General features: G+C 32.2%; 1 protein-coding gene across 1 annotated transcript; it reads left to right on the top strand.

Annotated features, from left to right (window-relative positions):
• The first annotated feature begins 14184 nt into the window (after nt 1–14184).
• LOC128033791 (putative disease resistance protein RGA3) lies at nt 14185–16081 on the top strand. Its single transcript, XM_052621900.1, has 3 exons — nt 14185–14188; nt 14346–14629; nt 15455–16081. Exons 1-3 carry the CDS (start codon nt 14185–14187, stop codon nt 16079–16081), a joined length of 915 nt encoding a protein of 304 aa, XP_052477860.1.
• The last annotated feature ends 7005 nt before the right edge of the window (nt 16082–23086 follow it).

Raw genomic sequence — 23086 nt, 5'->3', positions numbered from 1 at the left:
GTGCTCTTTCTTTTGGTTTTGTGTCCTCGGTGGTGGTTTGGCCATCCGGCGGTGGCGGGGAGGAGATAGTCTGGTCGTTATCCGCTGGAGTGTGTGATTTCCTGGTTATTTTGTTGTCCTATTTCTTCAATGTTTCTTGCAGGGGCTGCTGGTTCTTGGTTTTTTGTTCGGGGGGGGGGGGGGAGGGGGGGTTTAGTTTGTTTCTTGATGTGGTATTCAGAGGCAAACATGGAAGATGATATAAGTTCTCTGCTTGCGAATCTAAAATTCTCAGAGGAGGAAGCGATGAGGGTAGTTAGTACGAAGGAGGACTCGTGCAAATCCAAAGGTTTCGTGAACTGGGCCATTGGAAAATTGATAGCGGAGGAAAAAGTTAACAGAGAGGCTATGTATCGTGTTTTTAAGTCTCTATGTGTTGGAACATTGCCATTAAAACAAAAATTAAATCAACAACCAGAAACAATGAAATCGAAGTAAAAACAGAAAGAATAACAGCAGCCAAGGCACACAAATGTAACTAAAGAACATTGTATTTTTCATTCAAAATTTGAAATAATATATGAGTTACAAAATGTTAACTTGACAGTTACCTAATAACTTAACTGCCCCCACTAATACATGACTAATGGTTAACTTAACTTACACACAAAATGAGCTGACATATCAGCCATTACATCAAGGACTAATCAAAGACTAATCCTACTAACTCACTTATACAATTCACAACTAAACCAGATTGCATTGAAACAAAATAAACAAAGTTACTGTTGCATTCGGTTCAGCTCCAATGCTGCACTTCAAGTTGTTTTGATGTTGTTGAACTTGTTGGCAGCTAGTTGCTGGTTCCATGTTACATTGCAGGCCAAAGTTTAACACTCCTACTTGGACTGTATGCAACAAACACCGATTCCCCTTCTCAAATATTCAAATCTAGTGGCTCCCAATGGCTTGGTCAGTATATCAGCCAATTGAGTTTCTGAGCTACAATGGACAAGGCTGACTTCTTTCGATTGTTCAGCCTCTCGAACAAAATGAAATTTGATTTTGAAGTGTTTGGTCTTACCATGAAAGACCGGATTCTTGGCTATGGCAACTGTATATTGATTGTCTACCATGATTTCTGTTGGTTTAGCTTGATCTTCATTGAGATCATGTAGGAGCTTTCTAAGCCAAATAGCTTGATTAACAGTTGCAGCAGTTGTAATATACTCTGCTTCAGCTGTGGATTGTGCAACTGTTTGTTGCTTCTTTGAACACCAACAGAAAACACTCGATCCAAGTGTAAAAAAGTAACCAGAAGTGCTCTTCATGTCATCGACAAAGCCAGCCCAATCACTGTCTGAATATCCTACCAGCTTCAGCTCCTTTCCATTTTCAAACATCACACCATAACTTGCAGTTCCTTTAATGTATCTAAGGACCCTCTTTGCTGCTTTCAAGTGAACCACATCAAAGCAGTGCATGAACCTTGACAACAAACTGACACCAAACATAATATCAGGTCTAGTTGCTGTTAAATAAAGCAAGCAACCTACCAGACTTTGATATTGCTTCTCATCAACCCTTTCTTGATTCCCATTGCCAGTCAACTTCTCTCCTTGAGCCACAGGTGTGCTGACTGTTTTGCAGTTTTGCATACAAAATTTGTCAAGAATTTTTAAAGTAAAAGCATGTTGGCTGATGAAAATGCCTCGATCAGACTGATACACTTCCATACCAAGAAAGTAAGTCATGATTCCCAAGTCAGTCATTTCAAATACCTTTTGCATTTGAGCTTTAAACTCAACAATTAAACCATCATCACTTCCAGTCACAAGTAAATCATCCACATAAAGAGAAACAATCAGCAAAGTTTTACCTTCTGACCTCTTTACATAAAGTGTAGCTTCACTAACACTTTTCTCAAACCCGAGCCTAGACAGGTAAGTGTCAACTCTGTCATACCAGGCCCTTGGTGTTTGCTTCAGGCCATAAAGTGCCTTTCTCAGCCTATACACTTTGTCTTCCTCTCCAGCAGCTTTGAACCCTTCAGGGTGCTAGATAAAAAACTCTTCCTTGAGGAAACCATTCAAAAATGCTGATTTGACATCTACTTGGTGAACCTTCCAATGTTTCTGAGCAGCCAAAGTGAACAAGAGTTTGATTGTGTCCAGTCTTGCCACTGGAGCAAATGTCTCCATGAAATCAACCCCATACTGCTAACTGTAGCCTTTCACCACGAGCCTAGCCTTGTGTTTGTTCAATGAGCCATCAGCATTATACTTAGCTCTAAAAACCCATTTAACACCAATAACCTTCTTATGATCAGGTTTATTTACCAATTCCCATGTGTCATTCTTGTGGATCATTTCCAATTCTGTCTCTATGACTTTCTTCCAATGCTTATCATTAACAACATCTTCATAGTCAGAGGGCTCAACCATTGCAACATTGCTCCTATGGTAAATATCAGCAATGGTTCTGGTGCCTCTCACAGGAGCATCATCAACAGCTTCATTGTCTAGTTTTTCTTCTGCAGGATCAAAGACAAATTTCAGGTGACCCTCTTCAATCGAGTCTGCTTCAGTGCCATTCTAGCTCCAAAATTTTCCTTCATCAAGTCTCACATCTCTACTGATCAGAATTTTCTTTGTTGAGGGATCAAACACTCTATAGCCCTTCTTGGTACTGCTATAACCAACAAAGATCCCTGGAACAGCTCTATTTTCAAGCTTGGTCATTCTTTCTACTGGAATATGAGCATAACAGACACAATCAAACACTTTTAAGTGTGATACCACTGGCTTGAATCCATGCCAGGCTTCAAAGGGAGTTTTGTCTTTAACAGCTTGAGTTGGTAACTTGTTGAGCAAATACACTGAGGTGTTGACTGCCTCAGCCTAAAATTTGCTTGGAAGTTTCCTTTGACATAGCAAGCATCTGGCCATATCAAGCACAGTTCTGTTCTTCCTCTCACACACTCCATTCTGTTGAGGAGTATAAACAGTGGTCAACTGATGATGAATCCTAGCTTGTTCACATAACTTCTGAAATCTGTCAAACACATACTTAGAGCCATTGTCAGTTCTTAAGGCTTTAATTTTACAACCAGTTTAGTTTTCAACCAAGGCCTTAAATTTGATGAATGTTTCAAACACTTCTGACTTCTGCCTCAAAAAATAAACCCAGCAGAACCTGGTCAAGTCATCTATAAACAGGACAAAGTACTTATTGTCATTAAGGGAGAGAGTTTTCATTGGACCACAGACATCAGAGTGCACCAATTCAAGTCTTTCTTGAGCTCTCCATGCACTATTGACAGGAAAAGGCAGTCTAGCCTGCTTACCAAGCTGACAAACCTCACAAACAGTACTAGTGGCTTCAACTTTGAACATGTCATCAACCAAATTTAGCCTATGCAACAGATCAAGTGATCTAAAATTGGCATGTCCTAATCTCCTATGCCAAAGACCAGTGCTATCAGCAAGACTAGTATAAGCCTTTCTCTCAACTTGACTCACATCAAACATGAAACACCTATTAGTCATAACTACTGTAACCAGCTCCTGACCAAATGAGTCTTTAACAATACAACAGCCATTTTCAAAAACCAAAGTATATCCTTTCTCCACTAACTGGCCAACACTAAGCAGGTTTTGGTCTATGTCAGACACAAAAAGTACATCAAAGATTACTTTGTTACCTGAACAAGTGCTAATCATCACACTGCCTTTTCCTTTAGCTTCAATTAGATTACCATCTCCAATTCTGATCTTTGAAGTAAAGGTCTTGTCCAGATCCTTAAACAGCTTCTCATCAGCTGCCATGTGGTGTGAGCAGCCACTATCCACTAACCAATCACTTCTGACTTTTGTTGTGCCAACAAAACAGGAGGCTGTGAAAACATGCTCCTCCTGAGCTTGAAGGTCTTCTGCAGCTCGAGCCTATTGCTGAACAGGTTCTTTCCTTTTATTTTTGCACACTTTCTCAACATGGCCAAACTGTTTACAGCTTCTACACTGAATGTCTGGCATAAACCAACAGTATCTTTCTGAGTGTGTGGTCTTCTTACAGTGAATGCATGGTGGGAACTCTCTCTTGCCTGCTTCTCTCCTTGGTTTCTCCTTTCTGTTGGACCAAGGCTTTTTCATTCTTTGGCTTGAACTTGAGCCTTCATTGGTTTTTGCCTGGAAAGTACTTTAAGGATGTTCTTCCTGCCTATTTTCTCTCCTTTGCTCAAGTGCATACAAGGAATTTATCAGCTCAGACAATGAGATTATTGACAAATCTCTCGAGTCCTCAAGTGAAGAAAACTTTGACTCGAATTTCTCAAGGAGAGTAGTGATGACTTTTTCAACAACTCTGCTTTCACTGTAATCCACTCCAAGGAGCCTTATGTGTTGACAGTGGCCATGATTCTGTCTGAGTACTGCTTGATGGTCTTAGACTCTTTCATTCTCAAATTTTCAAAATCTCTCCCGAGATTAATCACTTGTTGCTGCCTTGTTTTATCTGACCCCATGAATTCCTCCTTCGGCTTCTCCCATGCCTGTTTAGGTGAATCATAGGCCATTATCCTAGTGAAGATTACATCTAATACCCCATTCTGCAAACAGGTCATGGCTTTATGCTTCTTGGAGCACTCTTCACTGTGTTGCCTTATCTGAGAAATGGTGGGATTGGCTCTCAATAGAGGTGGTTCAGTATTATTTTCAATCACATTCCACAAATCGTGTGCCTGAAGATATGTTTTTATCTTAACTACCCAAATGTGGTAGTTTTCTCCAGTGAACATAGGTGGTGGAGGTGGTGTGAAGCTCATCCTGCTGAAACAAGCCTAACAGCTTCGATTTCTTTCTTCTCCAGGCTTTGTTTTAACCAAAAACACAACCAAAAACAGAGGCCCTCAAAGATGACAGGCTCTAATTACCATTTGTTGGAACATTGGCATTAAAACAAAAATTAAATCAACAACCAGAAACAATGAAATCGAAGCAAAAACAGAAAGAATAACAACAGCCAAGGCACACAAATGTAACCGAAGAACATTGTATTTTTCATTTAAAATTTGAAATAATATATGAGTTACAAAATGTTAACTAACAAAATCTTTACATATAAATGTATAAGACGATACGATTCAATCAGCAAAATATATTAATTTTTAATTCTTACAATTAATAATTAAAATTAAAAAGAAAACTTGTAAAAAAAAAACAGACTCGAGTAGCGAAAAATAAATAAATAAATAAAAAGAGACGCGGCTAATTTTGAGTTGGGGCAGAGAACTCGGGACAGGTCATTTTTACTTGTTTTGTTTGGGCTAATTCTGGCCTGCACTATGGTATTGTTAAAAAAATGAATAAATTCCCTGGGTGGTCACCCAGCTTTCAGGTAGGTTCCATTTTGGTCACTCAATTTAAACAAATTTCAATTTCATCACCAATATTTTTATAATTTTAAATTTTATTCAAACACAGTTAAATACTTAATGGGATGCTGGAGTGAATCTTTTTTATTGGCCTAATAACAAATTTAGCCCTTTAATATTTACAAATTTTATTAATTTGATCTTAAATCTAAAAATTTAACAAATTTAGCCTTCAATGTTTACAAAATTTATCATTTAGTTCTAATTTTAAAAAAATCAATAAATTTAACCTGAAACATTTTTAAAATATTTATAATTTAGTTCTAATTTTAAAAATTGATCAATTTAATTCTAAATCTAAAAATTGAAAAGAGAAAAATATTTAAAAAAATATCATTTTGGATAAAATGAGTTAAAAAATATAAAAAGCATTTTTAAACTTTTACAATTAGAATTAAATTCACTTTTAAATGATTTTTATCCAAAAATGAATTTTTAAAAAAAATGAATTTTATATTAATAAACTTTATACAATTTGGAAAAAAAAATAAGAAAGGAAAGAAAAGGGAGTCGGAATTGGGTTGTGATATAACAAAACGCCAAAATTAAACAAATTTCAAAGCAGGGGAAATGGGTGTAGGATATATGATGAGAATATAAACCCTAGAAGAAGAGCACAAATCAAAATCATAGATTTTCAAAAGAAAAGGGACAAAATTAAACGAATTTCAAAGCAGAGGAATGAAGATGATTACATAAACCTTAGAAGAAGAGAAATTTCAAAGCATTTTTAAAAATATTTTTAGATTTTTTAAAATCATATTTATCATTTTCTATCCAAAAATATTTTTCCATTTTTTTAACTTTTAGAATTATAATTAAATTGATAAATTTTGTAAACGTTCCAGACTAAGGTTATTGAATATTTTAGAATTAAAACTAAATAATAAATTTTGTAATATTGAAGGCTAAATTTATTCAATTTTTAGAATTAAGACCAAATTAATAAAATGTGTAAATATTGAAAAGTTAAAGTTGTTATTAACCTAATAAAATATCCACGTCCACTTTCCGTTAAATATTTAACTATGGGTGACTATAGATTCAAACGTTGATAATAAAATTAAAAGTTTTAAAAATTGTATGATTAAAATAGAAAATATCCAAAAGTTATATGATCATCCAAACAGCTTACCTACAAATTTTAAGTAAGAGAATTAAAATTTAGATTTGGATTTGGGTTGCAAAATTTTAAATTTGAAAATCATTTACAAGTTTATGATTTTAAATTTGAAAATTCAAGATGTTGAATTAATTCAAATTTAGTGTTTGAATTATTCAAATTTAAAATTTAAGTTTATGATTTTAAATTTAAAACATATTTTTAGAAATATCATAATACATATAAAACTATTTGAGTTAAATCACTTCAAAACATTTCTATTTACATGTACTTTCATGTTGCATCCTAAAAACCCTCAAAATCATATTTGGAGGCTAAGTCGAAAATATTTTAGAGGATCGAAATTAAATTGTAATTTTTACGATGGTAAAATATAATTTCACCATTTTAATAGCTTATATCTTTATAAATTTTAAAAGATTAAATCAAATTTTATTATTTTTAAGAGAGGGCCAAAATGTAATAATACTTTGATTGATTTAAAATTTTAAAAATATTAATAAAAATTTTTCAATTTTAAGGGTGTAACATACCAACACTAGTTACGCCCTGCAGATATTACTGTTAAAACATATAGAATTTGGGACTGTTTTAACATAAACCGAAGTGACGAATATTCACAAAATAAACCAACCAATTTTATTTTATTTTTACAAAATCCCTTTAAAGCCATACCCGTCATCGATATTGATAATAATAAATATTTCAACAACAATTGATTTATTTATATTGAATCAGTAATGTATAAGAACCGAAAATATACCAAAATTAAAATCCTAAAACTTTTGACATAAATTAAAATTTTTTTAATATGTGTTTAATTAAAACATCCAACTCATATATTAAATTCATTAAATCTCAAAAATAAATTAATTTAAAAATAATAAAAAATCAATTCATTCTCAATAATTCGACATGACCAGACTTTGATACCACTTGTTAAAACCGTAAAACAATATTTGATATAAAACTTAACAAATCAAGATATGTCATGTCACATCTTTAAGAATAAATTAAGATCAAAACTAAATGATAAAGTGCACTTGAATCAATTGATATATTGGATCTTGTGGTTTTGATCACACAAGTATTTTAGAGATAATGACTCTCTTTTCGAAGATAAGATATTAAAAAGTTAAAATATATAATTTAAGAATCAGTACCTTAATATATAACTTTTGCACATTCAATTTTGAATTTATTTATATTTTGAATGTAGATAAAATCACTTGCGAATTAATCCATATTATTTAAATTATTTATTTCTTAGTATTGGACTGCATTATTCGAGGTGATCTATTAATCATATATATTCATTTTTATGTTATTTGTTGTGTCGTATAGTGTTTTAATTTTCTCATATATTATTTTTATTGTATATCAATTCATCTGTATAATTCAACATTATTGTTTAAATGTAATTATAATGTTTAAATAATAGTGATTTAATAGGATTAAAATTAACTTTTATTATAATTATTTTTAAACCCAGGCGTAGTCAAGCAATAAAGTCTAGTTTATAAACAATTTTCACTCAAAAAAAAGTGGAAAGGAAAAAAAATTATGTAATGTTTTTCAAACTAGGTCGGTAGTTAAACCAGTTAAGTTACTAGTTCACTTATTCGGTTAAAAATTATTAAAATTAAAAAAGTTAAAATCTTGATTCAATTGATTTTAAGCGATTCAATCGATTCAATTATTAGTTTAACTGATTCGTACCGATTCCCAATATAAGCAGTTAAAATTTACTTTCCAAATAAATTTCCTATTAATCAAACGGATTCATGCATCTTCTATTAATCAAATAAAGATGAAAGATTCTAATAATATTAACGAATTGTTGATAGACTGTTATTTTTCTTTCATAAAAAAATACAAAACACTCAATCATACTAAGAGCTTGTTAGTAGTGCTTAAAAAAAGCACTCCTGGCTTCAAAAACACCTTTGGAAGAAAAGCTGTGCTAAACAAGTTGCTTTTGGCTGAAATTTTTAGCTTTTCAGAAGTGTTTTTCAAAAGCAATTATAAAAAGGAGAAGCTAAAATTGTTAGTTTTTCCTCTTCCCAAAGTTCCAAAAGCACTTTTGGTGCTTAATTACTTTTTCACCCCTCCAATAACATAATACTTTCCCCTTTTTTCCTTAGTGCTTAATTACAAATGTGTTAAAATCATTAATTAAAATAATTTTTAAATACTAATTACAAATATTTAATGGTTATATTTAAATATTTAAAACATAGTTTATATATATTATAATTAAATTTTATAAATAATTAATATTTATTGTTTAAAAAATTTAAAATTTATATTTCATATATTAAAATATTACTTGATAATAACATGTCTAAAATGAACATTTTATTTCTCAAAAGCATTTTTTAACAGTGATGCTAAACACTCAAATTTTAAACTAAACTTTCCAAGAGTATTTCTTAAAAACAGTGTTCCACATTACTTTTCAAAAATACATTTAAAAAGTTGCCAAACTAGCCCTAAAAAAAGAAAAAGAAAACAAGATTTGAGTCATTGACTTGGTTTTTCTTTGGGTTAAGTCTTTCACACAGTTTCCTTATCGTTTTATTTGTGATCCATCTCTCTTCATTATTACTTCAAGAGTGTTGGTAGCAATAGTTCACATTTCCATAATTTGTCTTCATTTCATTCAATTTCTTCCTTCCCCAATTCCATTGATAATCAGTCATGGACTCCTTTGCATCTAGGATTGCTGAAAATTTCATTTTTGCACTAAGCAATATTACCTATCAAGAAATAAGCCTAGCTTGGGGAGTTGATAGTAACATTGAAAAGCTTAAAAAGACTTTAACTGCAATGAAAGCTGTGGTTTTAGCTGCTGAACAGAAACAGGCTCCTGACAATCGGCTGGGGGTTTGGCTACAAGACTTGAAGGATGCTTATTATGATGCAGAAGATGTAGTGGATGAATTTGTAATTGAAGCATTGAGGAAACAACTTCTGAAATAGAAGAGTAGTAGAAAGAAGGTAAACTATTTCTTTTCAAGCTCAAACTTGTAACAATTCAAAGGAAATAAAACATAAAACCAAACAAATGGATAAAGGTTATTCAATTTCATTCAGCAGACATTCAACATTTATAACAAAATAAAATCAACATCAACATCCCATTTTCTCCTAAACTTAAGCAACATGCAAAATAGCTAACTACTAAAAAAAACTGAAATAAACGTGGATATATTTCAATCCTGAAGTAGTTTCATAACACTCATCCTTGCTTTAGGAGTTGCAAATGCCAAGTCTTGACCTCAGAAGCTCAAACTTGCTAGTAGGTAATGGTTTGGTTAAAATATCTGCAATTTGATTTTCTATTTTGCAGTGGACAAGAATCACAACTCCATGCTTCTGCATTTCCCTGAGAAAGAATAGCTTGATATTAAAGTGTTTAGTCTTCCCATAAAACACAGGATTATGAGAGATAGCAATAGCAGCTTGATTGTCAACAAGAATTTCTGTGCTTTCCTTTTGCAGATGATCAAGATCAAGTAAAATTTTCCTCAGCCACAAAGCTTGATTAACAGTAGCTGTAGCAGTAATAAACTCTACTTCAGTAGAAGATTGAGCTACAGTTTCTTGCTTCTTTGAGGTCCATGAAAAAACACCAGAACCAAAAGTAAAATAGTAGCCTGAAGTGCTTCTCATATCATCAATAGGACCTCCCCAGTCACTGTCAGAAAAACCAACCAGCTTGAACTCAATGCTCCTTGTGAACTTGACACCAAAATCACTTGTACCTTTGACATATCACATCACTCTTTTGGCAGCCTTGAGATGTAATTCACTAGCACAATGCATGAACTGAGATAAAATACTTACAACATTCAAAATATCAGGTCTTGTTGCTCTGAGGTACATTAAGCAACCAATCAATCTCCTGAAATATCCCTCATCAACTTTGTTAGTACCATCTTCTTTGCACAACCTCTCTTTCTGATTCATTGGAGTGCTGACTGCCTTACATTTCTCCATCTGAAACTTCTTTAATATCTCCTTTGCATACTTTTTCTGGTAAATAAAAACTTCACCTTGCCCTTGTTTGATCTCCATGCCAAGGAAATAGGTCATGAACCCAAGATCAGTCATTTCAAACACCTTCATCATCTTCTGTTTGAAATTTTGAATATGACTTATATTGTTTCCTGTAACCAGTAGGTCATCAACATACAGTGAGACAATAAGAATGTCTGAATCATTGTGCTTAACATACAAAGTTGTTTCAGACAGATTTTTTACAAATCCCAATTCTAACAAGTTTTCATCAATTTTGCTATACCAAGCTCTTGGAGCTTATTTTAGACCATAAATGGCCTTCTTGAGAAGATAAACTTTGTCTTCTTCACCTTTCTTCCCAAATCCTTGGAGCTGCTCAACATAAATTTCTTCCTGTAAGACACCATTTAAAAAAGTTGATTTGACATCCAATTGGAATATTTTCTAACCTTTTTGTGTAGCTATTGCGAGCAGCAACCTGATTGTATCTATTCTAGCAACATGAGCAGAAGTGTCAGAATAATCGACACAAAAAATTTGAGCACATCCTTTAACCACTAGCCTGGCTTTGTGCTTGTTGAGTGAGCCATCAGCATTAAGCTTGATTCTAAATACCCACTTAACTCCAATCACATATCTACCTTGAGGTCTATCTACAAGAATCCAAGTGTTGTTCTTCTCTATCATCGACAACTCCTCCTCCATTGCAGCTATCCACTTTTAATCCTTCTTTGCTTCTACAAAGTTAGCAGGTTCACACACAGAAACATTGCATCTTTCATTAATATCTGAAAACAACTTTGTTCCTCTCACAGAAGCATCATCTATTGTTTCATTTTGCTAGTCATTCTCTTCTTCAATGCTAGAATAAAAAAATTAAGTTTTAGAGCTGTCAAAGTCTGAGCCTTCTTCTCTACATTATCCCAGCTCCATTCTTCATCCTCCATGAAGTGAACATCCCTATTAATAACAATTTTTTTAGTTTATGGATGAAAAATTTTATAGGCCTTGCTAACAGTACTATAACCAATAAAAATACCTGGTGAGGCTCTTCTATCAAGTTTATCATGTTTTTTTTTATGGAACATGAGTAAAACACAAGCAACCAAATACTTTAAGAAATTTCAAAGATGGTTTGTAACCATACCATGTCTGAAATGGTGTCTAATCCTTCACTGCCTTTGTTGGAATTCTATTCTATAGAAACATATTAGTATTTGCTGCCTTTGCCCAAAACTTCTTTGGCAAATTCGTCTCATACAGCATGCAATCTCGACATTTCCATGATATACCTATTTCTTCTTTCACTAACTCCATTTTGTTGAGGAGAATAAGGAGCTGTAAGCTAATGCTCTATGCTATAATATTCACAAAACTTGTTGAACTTTGCTAAAGTATACTTATTCCTATTGTCAGACCTTATCCTCTGAATTTTGCAGCCATTTTCATTTTCTACTATTGCCTTGAACTTCCAAAAAACTTAAGCAACTTCTGATTTAAACATCAAGAAAAAATCTAGCACATTCTGGTGAAGTCATCAATAAAAATAATATAATAACGACTACCTTTTAAAGAAGGTGTACTTTGAGGGCCTGCTACATCAGTATGAATGAACTGCAATTTGTAAGTAGCTCTCCAGGTTGACTTAGGAAATAACTTCTTACTTTTCTTTCCAAATCGACATGCTTTGCAGCTTGAGATTGTATCTCTCAACTTGGGAACATCAAGTGCTAACCCCTTTTCTCTTAGTTGTAGTAACCCTTAGTGATGATAGTGCCCAACTCTCTTGTGCCAAATCTGTGTGACATCTTCTTTGAGAATAAAGGCAAATTGCTCTTCCTTTAAAGGATTGAGTGCAAAACTCTTTCCTTTCATTTTTACTTTAAAGATATCTTGATTAGCTGCATCCTTAATCAGACAATATTCATCTTCAAAAATGACTTTGAAGCCTTTTTCAATAAGCTGCCCCACAGTCAACAGATTTTGATCAATGTTAGGAACAAAAAGAACATCCTGTATATGTTTTGTACCTGTACAACTTGCAATTACAACTGTTCCTTTTCCTTTGACAGAGATGTAATCCCCATTGCCAATTCTAACTTTGGTGATGCTAGTTGGCTCCAAATATTTAAACAACTCATTGTCATGAGTCATATGGTTGGTGCAGCTGTTGTCAATCAACCAGCTTTCATTTGACTTACTGCCCACAAAGTATGTAGCCACAAACAGTTGATCCTTATCTTCCTGGTCAACTTTCATTTGATTCTTGCTTTGTTGTTAGTTGAAGATTCACAAGTAGAATTTTGATTCTTCTTAACAAATTTCTTCTTATTGTTTCTTACATTTTCATGACGCTTGAATGGCAAGGCTCCTTCAACAGCACCTTCTTGTCTCATAGTTCTTCTCTGCTCTTGTGTTGGAAAAGCATTGAAAATCTCTACAAGAGTGATTTGAGTAAGATCTTTGGTATTTTCCAAGGCCGAAATGGATGCCTCAAATTTTTCAGGCACTGTTACAAGAATTTTTCAACAATTATTGAGTCATTGAACTCATAACCAAGTAATCTGATTCGATTTGTAACACCCAATAACCTATCAGATTACTCTTTAATTGATTATATTTCTTTCATCTTCTGCAGCTCAAATTCTCAAATCAAGTTTAGCACACGCATCTCTTTAATTCTTTCATCTCTTTCATATTTTGACTTGAGATAATTCCATATCTCTTACAATAACTTCAGAGTCATTATCCGAGTGAAGACTGTAGACGAGATTGTAACAAACAAACAAGCCATTGCCTTAGATTTCTTTATTTTCTTTTTTTACTACAATTTGATTTATGCCATAGTAGGATTAGCTGGGAGAACATGAATGTCATAATCTTTTTCCACTGCTTCCCAAATACCAAAGCTTCCATATATGCCTCCATACGAACTGCCTAAACCTGGTAGTTGTCTCCATCAAACATTGGTGGAGAAATTGAAGAAAAACTAGAACCTGATTCAACATCCATAACTCAGCACCCTCACACACATACAGATCCCTTAAGAATAAAACTCTGATACCAATTGTAACAATTCAAAGGAAATAAAACATAAAACCAGAAAAATGGATGAAGGTTATTCAATTTCATTCAGCAAACATTCAGTATTTATAATAAAATAAAATCAACATCTACATCCCACTTTCTCCTAAACTTAAGCAACATGCAAAATAACTAACTACTAAAAAAACTAAAATAAACGTTGATATATTTCAATCCTGAAGTAGTTTTATAACAAAACCCACTTATTTTTTTAATTTAAAATGGCCCATAAGATTAAGCAACTCAATCAGAGTTTTCATGAGATTATTGTATTGAGAAATAGTCTTCATGTCGTTGACAAACATGATGGCCGAAGTCACGACCTACGCCGGGACAGGGAAACAATATTCTTTGTGCTAACATCAGAGGTCATTGGCAGAGATGAAGAGAAAAAAATAATTGTAAAGATGTTAACGCAGGATGATCCAGCGTAGGAAGACATACCCGTCCTTCTCATAGTTGGAATCAGAGGTCTGGGGAAGACCGCCCTTACCAAACTAGTTTTCAATGATGGAACTGTAGATGCTCACTTTGAGTTGAAACAATGGGTGTGTGTTTTCGTTTACTTTGATCTAAAAGGATTAATGGTAAAAATCATTAAATCCAGAAATAGTGGCGATGGAGACATTGGAAGCAGGGATTTGGAGCAATTATAGGAGGCATTACAGGAGTGCTTGAATGGCAAAAAGTATTTGCTGATTTTAGATAATGTCTGGAATGAAGATAACATAAAGTGGGTGGAATTCAAAAATTTAGTAGTGGGAGGAGCTAGCGGAAGAAAAATTGTAGTCACCACTCGGAGTAACCGAGTTGCAGAGATCACAGGCACAATCTCCTGCCACTATTTGAAAGCTTTTCCTTATGAAAAATCTTTATCCTTGTTTCTCAAATTTGCTTTCAAGAAAGGGAAAGAGAAACAACATCCAAACCTTGTGAAAATTGGGCAAGCAATTGTGAAGAAATGCCAAGGGATTCCTCTAGTAGTGAAGGTATTGGGGAGTTTGCTTTTCTTCAAAACTTCAGAGCAAGAGTGGACACTTGTCAGAGATAACGAAAGGTGGAAATTAATGGAGAAAGATAATAAAATAGTTTCTATTATGAAATTAAGTTGTGATCAACTGTCTCCTCAGCTGAAGTAATGTTTTGCTTATTGCTCACTCTATCCAAAGGATTATTGCTTTAATGAGTTTAACTTAATCGCATTTTGGATGGCTCACGGTCTTCTTTAATCCCCCAGTAAAAATGAAAATCCGTATGATATTGGTATGTAGTATTTGAATGAGTTGTTGTCGGGATCTTTCTTTCAAGATTATGATGAGGGATATATTTTTGATACTTTTAAGATGCATCATCTTTTCCATGATCTTGCATTATCAGCGTCAAAGAATGAGTGTTGTATAGTCAACTCCTTTGAGGAAAATATTGCCCTTGGGATTCGACATATGTGGCTTATTAACTTCAACCAAAATCCCTCCGAATTCCTTAATAGATTTGGCCATTTGCGTTCACTCAGGCTTCCCGATTTCGACAAATCCTTCATTGAAACATGTCTAAAAAGGTTCTAATGTTTACGAATGCTTGATCTTTCTGAGTTTACTCTCCAAGTATTGCCTAAATGGATTGGTTATTTGAAGCATTTAAGGTTTCTCGACCTTTCTAACTGTCCCAACATCAAGAAACTTCCCAACTCCCTTTGTGAGTTGCACAAATTACAAACTCTAAATTTTCATGGTTGTGGCCAAATTGAAGAGCTGCCTAAGTATATGAGGTACATGGTCAGTATCAATTTTTTATCATTAACCACATAACAACAGGATCTTGGTGGTAATGGTTTACAACACTTGAAATCACTTCAACTTTTAGTTATTTATGGCTGTCCCAATCTGAAATATTTGTTTCAAGAGATTCAGGAACTCACATCCCTGAATACACTGGTTATTGCTGCTTGCAAAAACTTGGTATCATTGCCACTTGGTTTGGAAAATCTAACTGCATTACAATCTCTAATTATTGCGGATTGCGAACAACTTAATTTGAGTAGGGCACAAGGATTCCAAGAGAAAATAGAAAAAGTAGAAGAAGATGGTTTCAGCCTTCTATCATTGGGCATTGTAAACTTACCTAAGCTGGGGGCTTTACCCCAATGGCTTCTACGAGGGTCCGCCAACACCTTAAAGAATCTAACCATTGCAGAGTGTGTAAACCTCACAACTTCAGTAGAGTGGCACAATCTCACATCACTTGAAAAACCTGCCATCATCCACTGCCCACAATTGTTAAGTCTGCCAAATAACATGCAACGCCTCAAGCAATTGAAGATTGAATATTGTCCTCTTTTAAGTCAAAGATGCCAACAAGGAACCGGTGTGGATTGGCTCAACATTGTTCATGCCTCTTTTATTGTTTTGGATGGCAATGCAATTTCAGCTAATGATAACTGATCAACCCCATCATTCTTTATAAGACTTGATTTCTTTTTATTGAAAGATGTTGGTGAACTTAGTATTGTTTAGAAGATTTCATAATTCCTTGTTATTGAATGGCAGGGGAATTGGTGGTTATACCAAAGTATTGTTGATGCAAATCCCAAAAGTTGAGCAGGAGAGGTGTTGTTGGCTTCCAATGTCTCCTTATTGTTAGGTTGTAATATAGATTAAGCTGTTTGTGCTTTGATGTTTTATTTAAAGACTGTCTGTATTTCCTTTTTGCTGATTGTTACTCGGTTTGTATATTTGGAATTGGATTTAAGATTTAGCTGCTGCTTTTATATTGAATTTAAGGTTTGTATCACCCTCATATCCTTGAAAGGGTTGAACTTATTTCACATTGGGGTTTGAAGTTTCTTTTTGTCTAAGTTAATCTCTTAACTTAACAATTGTTTTCCCATTCCGCTTTAACTTTCTTTTATTCAAGTTAGCCACTGATATTTACATTTAAAAAAAGTTGGACCAAAAACAATCCAGGTTTTAATGTGGAAAAATTTGTCAAATTTAGAAACTAATTAGAAAAAAAGGGGTTAAAATCCCAATATAAAAATTAACTAGTTCAAGCTTAAAAAAATAAGTTGAGGAATGTTTGTTTATTCATTTGAACGACATTGTATATGTCTAGTCATGCAATGTGCTATATATATATATATATTTACTGGATGTTTATTACTGATTTTTTTTATAATGTACAATTAAGAGGTTAGTACACACGCACCCACTTTAAAGGTGTCTAAAGGGAACTATTCAAATAAAGACTTATCATTACTCCTTCAAAAGTTCGAACCCAAGTAAGTTCTAAAATTAATAGCCCTTGATTATCAAGTCAATCACGGAAGTTTATTACTTCCTTTTATTAATTGTATTTTCATTATTTTCTTTTATTGTTTGGTTTGAATATTTATTTTGCGACGTTTTTTTTTCTTTTAGGCTATAATGTGTCAATTAATTTGCTTTAGAGAATTTTCCAGCTTATATCTATAATTGTATAATATATATAAAAGCAGAAGGAATTTTTGAATGGATAGGAATATCCTTAATTCTTTATCATATTAATAAATTGATATCTAAAAATAATTATAATATTTAATTTAAAAATTATCTTAAAATAGGAGTAATAGTTATAAATTTAAAAATAATTATAATTTAATAAAATTGTGATAATTACATATTTAAAAATAATTATAATTTAATTTACCGTTATCATTTAAAAGAAGTTTGATGTAAACAAAATGTTGTTAATTTTAAAATAAAATATTACTTAAATAGAATTTTAAGTATAAAATATAAAAAAGTTGTGATAATTATAATTTAATTTACAATTAACTTAAATTTGATATTTAAAAGTAATTTTTTATTTAAAATAGTTGTGCTAATATTATTTATATAAAATAAAGTTATTAAATGAATAGAACTCTAAGCATCTTAATTACCACTTATTTAGTATTAGGCTTATATACCAATTAAAATTTAATTTTAGCTTTATAATTAACATTTAGTAGTTAGGTATATACAATCAATTAATAACTAAGAAAAAGTAATGGTAAAAAATGAAGATTGTTAGCAATAATAAGTTAGAATTATATAATAAAAATGAAACATTAAAACAATGATTCTTGAAAATGAAATATTGAATCATATTTTGAACAATAATGGCATCAAGAGAGATAATGTTAGGTTAATTGATGATTCGCAATATAATATTTTGATATTATTTTTAATTTTTTTGTAAGTTTCTTATATTATGCTGAAGCAAACAATCTTAAATAAAATTTTTATTTATCTAGATTTGTTTTGAAAAGAAATTTAATTTCAACAATTATTTTATAATCCTTATGATTAAATGTAATTATTGATTTAGTGTGAATTACATTTTGTATTTACTTTCTTGTATATTATTTTAATAAATTTATGTATTAATTCAATTTTTATTTTCATTATTTTTAAAAATTTATTTTATTCTCTCAAAATTTTCAAAACTAATTGACTTTTAGTATAAATTAAACTAAGTTTCATTAAATTAGCATAAATATATATTTGAAATTATAAAATATATTATTTAATAAAGTAAAATTATAAAGTTATGTGCAATGCATGTGACATTATAAGCTAGTAATTTACAAAATTATTATTTTGGAGATACTTTTGAGCTAATGAGAAAGCCTTTTATTTTTTATCGTATTATTAAATTGACATTTACAAATATTTGTAATTTAATTTAAAAATATTAGTTAAAAACCTTTTATTTTTTATTGTATTATTAAATTGACGTTTACAAATATTTGTAATTTAATTTAAAAATATTAGTTAAAAAGTTTGATAATTATAACTTAGTAGAATTGTGATAATTATACATTTAAAAATAATTATAATTTAATTTAAAATGATTAGTTAAAAGCACAAGCTTGGAGAAAATTTTGAACTGACCAAAATACCTTTTAATTTTCATTATATTACTAAATTGACATTTTAAAAATTATAATTTAATTTAAAACTATTAGTTAAAAAGTTGACGTAAAATAGAAGTTGTAGTTTACTATACATTGAAAAAGTGAATTTTTATAGATTTAAAATACTAAAGGGACCAAAATGGTGATTAGACCATGGTCAAAAAGTCCAACCGGTGGTGGATATAATTAATCCACTAGCTTTTGGGCTATTTGCTCATTTAGTTCTAATTAGTTTAGGGTTAAATTGAAATAAACTTGTTTAGTTCAAATTTTGAAACAATTGAAGGACCAATTGTGAAATTAAACCTTCCTTAGATGGTAATTATACCATATACTTATATTATGGACGTTTATGGATATAATTTAAAAATTTTACAATTTATATTAAAAGGGTAATTTAGTAAAAAGTTAAAATGTAAGTTAAATTAAAGAAATTAAAAGATAATATCAACATTTGCTTTTCTTCTTCATGTGGAGAAAATTGAAACACCATGGCTAAGGCATTGAAAACTTCGACCAAACATTAAGCCTTCGATTTGGTGAGTAAACCTTGCTAGTTTTTGGTTTTTTTTATGTTTTTGAGCTCGTATTAACTCGATCTAGCTAACCCGGGGACTAATTTGTAAAATGGTCAAATGTTGTGGATTGTGCCATTAATGAGTTTGAGTTGTTCTTCAATTTTTATGTTATAATATTAAGCTTGGTTACTAAATAAAACTATTTTGAAAAGTAGTTTTTTGTTAATTTTAATGTTCAAGGACAAAAATGTGAAAATAGTAAAAGTACAAAGGCTTGATGCAAAATAACAAGAAGTATGGCCTGTAATGAAGTGGTAAATAGATTGGCTAAGCTTGGATTTAATTGAAAATGGTTAAATTGCATGTTTTGGACTTAGGGACTAAATTACATAAAAGTGAAATGTTAGTGGTAATTTTTGTAAAAATGTCAAAAATGACATTATTGCATAAAATAAGTTAATTTTTCTATTGGAATTAGTTAATTGAATGAAATTATTATTTTAGATCAAGAACGAGTGATAAAACTGAGGGAAAGAGAAAAATTCAATATAGTCAGGTAAGTTCATTCAGTTTAATTTTAATACATTTTTAAACGTATTATATAGACTTAATTGTATAATGTTGGATTATATTGATGCATGTAATTGAAAATGGAAATAATGAATTGATATGACATCGATCACGGATTGAGATATTCTAAGCCGATGGATGTTTGGTTGCTGAACTAATGCTTACATATGGAATATGAGATAGTGAGATATCACGTATTGTTCTGTGATGGAATGCTCTTAATCGATGAACGTAGGATAGAGTACGATTGGCATGCCAATAGGTTATTATGCGTGTGGTACGAGGTTGATCTGAATAGTGAAGATGATTTATGTATATTCTCTGTTCACTGGATATGCCGAGATCCTGCATTTGTTGCGGACTATCGTGTTATATTATAGTGTTATCAGGTGTGCTGGATGGTATTGACTCTTATAAGCATCTAGTGTGTTGGATGGTTAACTGTGTACTCGCATCTACTTACCAATCACTGGGCTATGTTTATTAATCTCTGAAAATTATTGAAATGTGGAACTGATTTGTACTATTGTACTAAGCATTACTCACCTATTGTGAGTTGTGATTGATAGGATTTGCTAAGAATAGCTTTATTAACAGGAACTCTATTTAGTAAACTCGTTATTTGATTTTTTATATTTATTTGGTAAGCTTTATCGTTGTAATCGATAAACTTACTAAGCTATATGAAAGCTTACTCGTGTTATTGTTTCGTTTCCTTGTAGATACTGTTTAGGAAAGTTTAATATCGGATCAACTTGAATAAATCACACTATCGAGGATCTTGGTAGATTATGAATTCGAACTTGGCTTATATGACATGTAATAAGGGGATTTGAGTTTGTTTTGTAGTAGTCCATAAGTACTCATGTTATATATCTTGGTGTGCTTATTTTGTGTTTAGTTAAATGACTATTGATATGTGCATGCATGATGCAAGTTTTGGTTGATTGGAAATAGGAAAATGTAAGTCTTAACATTCAATATGGTATGATATTTGTGTGATTGCTAATCACTAGGTTATATACTTGTGAATTAAGATTCTAGTTTACATGATTTGAATAACTAATGGTCAATATGAGTGTGTTGTAGCTTGTGCATTTTAACTAAGATAATGAAATGTATGCATTTTAATTGTGGTGTCAATGTTGACACATTGGCTAAGCACATAAGTTGATTGTTTTGGAATGCTTTGAGTGTTTTTGAATGTGTTTTGAGGGCTTGTATGCATGTACTTTTGATGTGTTTAGGTACCTAAGCGTTTGGATGTGAAATGAGCATGTTTTAGGTTATTTTTGGGTACAAACAGTCTGGGACATGGGCTGTCACACGGCCTTGTGTCACACATGGGCAACCCATACGGGCATGTGTCCCAAGCGTGTTATGTGCAGGGTTTACATGGGCTGGTACACGGCCTGCGACACGACCTTGTGACCCAAGTTAGTGAGTTACACCGATGGACACACGGGTGCACACATGGGTGTATGGAGTAGCCACACGTGTAACACCCCTAACCCGTATCTGTCACCAGAATAGGGTTACGAAGCATTACCAGAGTTTACAGGTTAAATTAACAGATATTTCATATCATATTACATTCACGTCAGAAACCAATCAAAATCAAACATATTGTCCCTTATGCATTAGAAACAAGTTGGGGCTAAATCGGATACTCAAAGAATTTTTCAAAAAACATTGAAATTTTTCAAAGTTACAAGGGACACACAGCCGTGTGGCTAGGCCGTGTGACTAACACGGTCAGGAGACACACCCGTGTCTCAGGTCGTGTAGGCATTCGAGATAGGGGCAAACGGCCGTGTCCAGCCCGTGTCCGTACCCGTGTAACTCTCTAACTTGAGTCACACGGCCCAGTCACACGCCCGTGTGCTAGGACGTGTGAGCATACACTTGGATTCTTAAAAGATACAGGGGACACACGGCCGTGGCACCCAGCCGTGAGTCACACACGTCTGAGACACACACCCGTGTCTCTACCAGTGTGGACGAAAATATGCCATTTTCCAAGCCACATTTCTCACCCAAATTGTTACCAACTTAGCCTCAACAAATCACACATCAATAAGCCATATTAAGACATTCAACAGAATCTAAAATCATGTCTTAAACATTCATCATCATCACAATCAATCAATATGCTCTTAGACACCTCAAATGACAACTTATAAACATGTCAACCAAATATCAAAACTTACCTATATAATCCATCTAACAATTCTACTAAGGTTCACCATAAAATAATTACATACAAACATATATCATTCACACCAACATCACTAATATGCCTCATTCTCAAACCAATATATATAAGTTGGTTATATAAACAAAATATAATTCATAAAATTTACACAAGCCTAACTTGGATCCAATCCACACAAAAGCCTATACATGCCATATAAACTGTATTGAAAGTTTCAAAAACTACCGGAATAAGCTGGATAGTGTGACTTGGGTGTTGTTATGATTGTCCAACCTTTCGAAAATCTTCAAGGACATTAAACAACTCAAATAAGCTTAATGAAGCTTAGTAAGTTCGATGGGGTAAATAAAAATCTTACCGAACTAACTATAATAAATCAAATAATAAAATCATTCTCGATAATTCCCTATCAATCACATCTTCAATTGATAATATATCCGTTTACAAATTGATACAAAAATAAACAACATAACTTTAAAAATTCGATAAATAAATCACCTTACAAAGACATTCTCAAATCGAAGAATGACTTATGGATAAGAGTACATCGTTAACAGAAGCTCATAAGAGCTGAGCCTCCCAGATACGCCAATAGAAGTTTGAAAGCTGAACAAAAACTGATAAGAGTTAAACAGAAGCTCGTAAGAGCTAAACAGAAGCTCGAAAGAGCTAAACATAAAGTAAAGCATGAGTTTGCAACAAATGCTGGACCTCGGTTTACTTGGGTAATTTGTCGATATCTTCCTTCAATAGCGTCGTACGCCAAATAACGAATGTACTCAAATCCCACGTTCCATTCAACCCGAATATTAAATTCAATATTATAATTCTAACAATAATTAATTTTCAACAATAGAATAAATACATAATACCATTCATCAAATTTATATAAATATTAAATTTTAACCGTACAAACTCACCTGGATTGAATTGTAATAATTGTAAAAGTTCAAGGATTATTCAGCTATTTTTCCTTTTTCACGAATATTTATGGGATCTTGATTTACAATATAAAATTACTCATTCATTAGCATATATTTCAGTTCCAATTCATTTCACAATTAATACCCTTCAATTTTTGAATTTACACAATTACCCCAAACTTTTACAACTTTTGCAATTTAATCCCTTAACTAGTTAATCTATCAAATTAACTAATTTTTCTCAATTAATAATTTATCTAAATATTCTAGGCCATCATACAGCC

The sequence above is a fragment of the Gossypium raimondii genome, chromosome 2 (genome assembly GCF_025698545.1).
Source record: "Gossypium raimondii isolate GPD5lz chromosome 2, ASM2569854v1, whole genome shotgun sequence".
In the NCBI taxonomy this organism is placed as follows: domain Eukaryota; kingdom Viridiplantae; phylum Streptophyta; class Magnoliopsida; order Malvales; family Malvaceae; genus Gossypium; species Gossypium raimondii.
The sequence above is the reverse complement of the archived record's forward strand: the minus strand, read 5'-3'. Positions and strand labels throughout refer to the sequence as shown.

Coding starts and splice junctions, on each gene's coding strand:
- LOC128033791 (XM_052621900.1), top strand. Junction 14,630..15,454: donor GGATTCCTCTAGTAGTGAAG/GTATTGGGGAGT, acceptor ACATAACAACAG/GATCTTGGTGGTAATGGTTT.